The following is a 5,452-nucleotide window of genomic DNA, read 5'->3' as shown; positions in this document are numbered from 1 at the left end:
GAATTCAAGTATTTAAAAACACGTCAAATGAAAAAAAAACGGTTTCCAATTTTTTAGATTTCAGTTTTGAAATTAATACCGGTTTCCCAATTTTTTATGGTTTCGGGTTTTAGCTTTAATACCGGTATCCAATTTTTTTCGGTTTCGGTTTTAAATTATAATACCGGTATACAATTTTTTCCGGTTTCGGTTTTGACTTTAATACCGGTATTCAATTTTTTCCGGTTTCGGTTTTGATTACGGTTTCGGTTTCGGTTTTAAAACGGTTTATACCGGTTTCTGAAATCGGTTTTGAAAACGGTTTCAAGCCCTGGAAAATTCGCACAACGTAAATGTTTTAGTTTTAAGATGAATGAAAAAATACTGGAACAATCGTTGTAACATTATATTTGTGTGTGTGATTACCAGTTCAAATTAGATTTTATTTCGTTAATCACCAAAAATACTGTCAACGCTTAGAAATGACTCCTACAACAATCATAACATAACCACTACATAACCAATGGCTCACTTTCAAAAACCACATGCAAAGTCTTGAATTACTAATCCCTTTCCTTCCCTATAAAAAAAACAAGGTGGCACTTAAGAGCTTTAATAGCAGTTGAAGATACATTCATCTATATATATCGTGGCTACCACCTACCACTTCTCACTCTCAAATTTCCAAAATCCACTTGTAGGCACATTAGTTACGAGAACCATGTCTAAGAATCTTCATATCGAAATAAAGTGGTACCGTGACTTACCATGGTAAAATTTTCTAGGTGAAAGTTTCATTAAAATGAGTCTCCTTTTTTAAAATTTAAACCCCCCCCCCCCCCAAAAAAAAAAAATGCATATTCTACATGAAAATAATGTATTGATTGTACATGACAAAAATAGTACAAAAACAGGATTGACAATAGTTATCTATAGCATCGAACATATTGGAATGAACAGACACTAATACAACAGCTTACAGCATCAATATATTCTTTAAAAAAAAACTTTGGATTTCGACAATTATCCATGCAATACAGTCAAACAAAATTGCATTAAACTTCTTGAAAGTTCAGAAATTCAAAAATAAAACTATATATTAGTGAAAATATGTACCTTTTTTTAAATCATCGACTTCTTCTTCATCTATTCCATCGGTTTCTTGAAAAATAGAATTTTTTAGTTAAGTTTAAATTTTAATTACAAGGTAAATTTATAATATTGTTGTTTTATGTAAGCTCATTATTCTTGTTTATAAGTTTATAAATTGATGAAATTGTATACAGTATACATATATAGGTATTTGACAGTATTTCTTAAGTAAAATATAAACAATAGTAAATAACTTCTAAAATTAAATATTAAAACCATTTTAGAATAAATAGAAATTCTATTTATTCTAATTAATTCTATATTAATTCTAACAATTTATATTAATTATTTTATATTTAATGATTTATTACCAATCATAGACATTCTTTGTCTGTAGACTTGGTAATTTTCATATACATTTGGTAATCCTAAAAATTTATAAATATAATATTAGATTGTGAAAATGTGTAATATAATATTATTTATTATTTCTAAAGTATTTGGTTTTTAACTCATCACTACGAATAATATACATTTTAACACCACACATGAGTTATATGTATCATGTATAAATAAATAAAAACTAAAATAAAATAAATATTAAGTAAACGTTTAGGTTTAAATACTTCAAGGAATTAATTTAGTTTAAGTAATTTAAAACGATTCATCATACATTTATACCTACATTAATGTTTTTGCAAACATTTCCATTCCCATATTATTATTAATTATTATTATATCATTGTTTCTCAAGAATTAAAACGAATTTTCCATTTTTTCTTCCCTTGAACATCATCTTGGGTCTCTATTCCCATTTCCATTATCTAGAGATCTTATACGATCACTAGGTACCTACAACTGTATAACCCAACTTTGCTCCGCAAAAATTAACCAACATAAAATAATATGGCATAGCGCTATCGGTGTATCTCGGTTTTAGTTTACCCCAGTTCACGGGTAAATACGAATCAGCATACATCAACTTTGTGGATTATGACAAATTTGATGAAAATATAGCGTTAGTATATTTTTGAACATGGTTCAAACTATTATATAGTTCTCCATACTTTTCTGATAACTCTAAAAACAGTAAAAACAATATCTGAACACTTTCGTCAAAATTGGTAGAGTAGTTTTTAAGTCAAGTTACAAATATACAGAAATTGCCTATTTTTTATATTTGAATAATAAACAACTGGTTAAATATTATTTTATTTTATTGAAAACAAATCCCACGGCAACGCATAGTGGGTCGAATGGTGTATAACAATTATTTTTAAAATTTTATTTCTGTTACTAATGGCAACCGCAACCCTATATAATATTATATACATTAAGGTGGGTTTCCACTACATACGTGTACGTTTACGTGCGTATATTGACCGGATACGTTTGCTATGAACGGTCTCACAAACGTTTCCCATCGGTTGATCGGTTATGGATAGGTAACACATTAGTTACCTCGTATATTCTTATGTTATCAATATTGTTATCAATATAGAGCCGTGTACACGTGGAAAGTTGAGCTGGATCCAACTTCATGGTATCATGGTCAAGCCTGTGGTAAGAACGTATAACACCCTGGTATACCAAAAGCTTACCGTGTATACCAACCAATCACAGTAAAGTATTTTTATGCACGTACACGTACACGTATCTAGTGGAAACCCACCTTAATACTAGCTGACCCTGTTCACTTAGTTGCCCGTTAAGGAGTATGAATTATCGTACTGAACAATTCTATAAAAATGTATTTTTGTATTTGGTATTTCCAATCATATGGTTCATTGAGCGGTTTGAGAGTAAATACACTGATTATCAATATTGTTGAAGAGAAGTTAATCTATGTGTGTATAAAAGTCAATTTTCGATATTTTAATTAGGTACTAAACTCAATAATTAAAATTCAAAAAGTAAAATATCATGAATTTGGACATTGAAAATAAAAAATCGAAAATCGACTCCTATACAAGCCAATATAAACTTCTTCTCTTCGATTTGTATTATATAGGTGTTCATACTGTAATGTTACTTAGTAAGTTATGTTCAGGTGAGCGATAGCAAAAACGCAATAGCGATAAGGCCGCGGATAAAGCAGGCATTATTTTGTATAGGCTATAATTTTTATAATAATTTTGTATATTATACAGGTTTAGTTCTTCGGTTTCCGTCAAACGCGACACAGTAAACTAAACGCTGACACTCGCCGCGTAGTATTACGATAACTAAAAATTAATGCGTACATGAAATCATTAAATAAATCACATGCTTAATTATTACTTCTAATCAAATGCGTTATTAATTAATTATACAGTCCACAGAATCAATAACTAACAAAAAAAAAAACAAAATAACACAACAAGTTATATTATTGGAATTACGAAACTAAGTTTCAGTGTTTCACTAAAATTCACATTTGTAATTGGTGTGTAAAATGCTGCATACTGACGTGGGCGTGCATGTGCGGGTGCGCTCCACTATTTATTTTAAACAAAGTCACCCACAATAATGATCACTTACTACGCACACATTTATGACCCGCATGCACATAAATAGAAAATTGCTTATATTGAACTCCGTAGAAACGGTCGGTATTCATACCCCTTAAAAATTCCAACTCTACATGATTCAAACTTTGTTCAATTTATTATTCAATATTAAGTGTAGGTATAATAGTGTTCAAAACTTAAAATTGTCGATCAGCCATCTTAAATCTCAAAATTCTTGTGCGGTGAACAACTTTAAAATTTCGGATTTTGGAAGATAAGTAGATACTTATTCTTAGTGAACACTTACATGTTGGTACAATGGTACGAAGGTAGTAAGGACCGTAATATAATATAATATGTGTATTGTGTACTTGTTAAATCTATAAAAAAAAATACATCAGACTAAAAATAATGTCTTACTTTTTATTAACATATTGAATTCTGATATATCCATTTGTATTTCTAAAACAACAATTTATGAATATATTTGAATATGAAAATTTGTGTCACAGATAGTCTGTAAATATCTAAATATTTAATATATTAAATGATAATAATCATTTTTACACCTATTTTCTAACACAAAGAAATAATAAAACCAGGAAATAAGATAATATTATAATATGTATGGCATAATATGCACTCAGATATTTTGTTCCATACAAACAGATTCGAATTAGTTAATACATACATTAGTATTGATTTAGGTATATATTTATTACGTAATATTAACGATTGTCCTGAAATGTTCGAGCATTTAACTTTAGAATAAACCAATCTAATTCCAGAAATAATTTATTATTTTATCTTTCCTATACGTCTTCAAATTATATGCTTTACACTCCTGAAAATATGCTTATGTCTGCAGGTAATTCAACTAAAGATTTCGATTTATTTAATACTGATCCCCAGGTACCTATTGTAACCTTGTTCGGTTTGTCAAATATTTGATTCAATTAGTTTTAATTTTTAATTTTAAAATTTCTTTTTTGTCATACTTTATTATTCCCTCTCTCTCTATTTCTCCTATCTATTTTTATAGATCTCTGTTCTCTATTATCTAAACTCTGGCCTAATATTTAATTATGTTATTCATATCATATTATATTTTTATATTTTTAGTTTCTGTAGTTATTTAATATTTATATATTATTATTTTTTGTTGTCTCTTATTTCTATATATTATTGTGAATATAATATTGCTTGTTACAAATATGTGAACACATACTGTCATTATATTTTATTTTATGTAATTGGAGTATATATTATTTCCGCGAATAAAGAAATTATTATTATTAATATTATTATTATATGATTGCAGAATATCTCTAAATTCCTATCCAATTGAAATTAATTTTGTCATTTTACTAGTAGGTATTTAATAAGAATTATGGTTAAACATAATAATTGTTATACTTAAGAAAAATCCTAGCTTAGGCGTTAGGAGAGGGCGTGACTGTCACGCCTCATCACACCCAAGTAAACCAACTACTAAATTATTTCTCTGGCTTAATACTACCAATAAATTTATAATTAATACTTAAATTAAATTAAAAATAAAAAGAGTACACTTGCCGGCTAAATTTCTTTGGTCTATGTTACTTTTGTTTTCTATAAAAAAATTACGTTATATAGGTATAATATTATATACTTTATTTATTTATTTCTTTATTTATTTATTACACCTATGTTGAATTGGTTAAAATATTATAAATTTTCAGTTTAAATTAAAATTTAAAATTTGAAAAAATGATTAAAAAAAAAAATTTTATTTTTACATAGGTAGTTTTTGGTAACTGCTTTTTGGCTATATTATTTAATTTATTCTTTAAGGGGGCTGCAGCTCTCGTATTTTTCATACGTTTTAGACCAATAAGCGGTGGTAAATTACA

General features: G+C 27.7%; 1 protein-coding gene across 1 annotated transcript in view; it reads right to left on the bottom strand.

Annotated features, from left to right (window-relative positions):
- Positions 1 to 5,452, bottom strand: part of LOC100571853 — a 66,026-nt gene that overhangs the window by 24,356 nt on the left and 36,218 nt on the right. The window contains exons 19-22 of the mRNA XM_029487624.1: positions 5,136 to 5,171; positions 3,981 to 4,022; positions 1,443 to 1,499; positions 1,096 to 1,140 (exon numbers count right to left, since the gene is read on the bottom strand). Coding sequence (XP_029343484.1) covers positions 1,096 to 1,140; positions 1,443 to 1,499; positions 3,981 to 4,022; positions 5,136 to 5,171 — 180 coding nt within the window. The remainder of the gene's footprint in view (positions 1 to 1,095; positions 1,141 to 1,442; positions 1,500 to 3,980; positions 4,023 to 5,135; positions 5,172 to 5,452) is intronic.

Source organism: Acyrthosiphon pisum, chromosome A1 (assembly GCF_005508785.2).
Source record: "Acyrthosiphon pisum isolate AL4f chromosome A1, pea_aphid_22Mar2018_4r6ur, whole genome shotgun sequence".
Taxonomy (NCBI): Eukaryota; Metazoa; Arthropoda; class Insecta; order Hemiptera; family Aphididae; genus Acyrthosiphon; species Acyrthosiphon pisum.
This window is presented reverse-complemented; position numbering and strand designations above follow the sequence as displayed.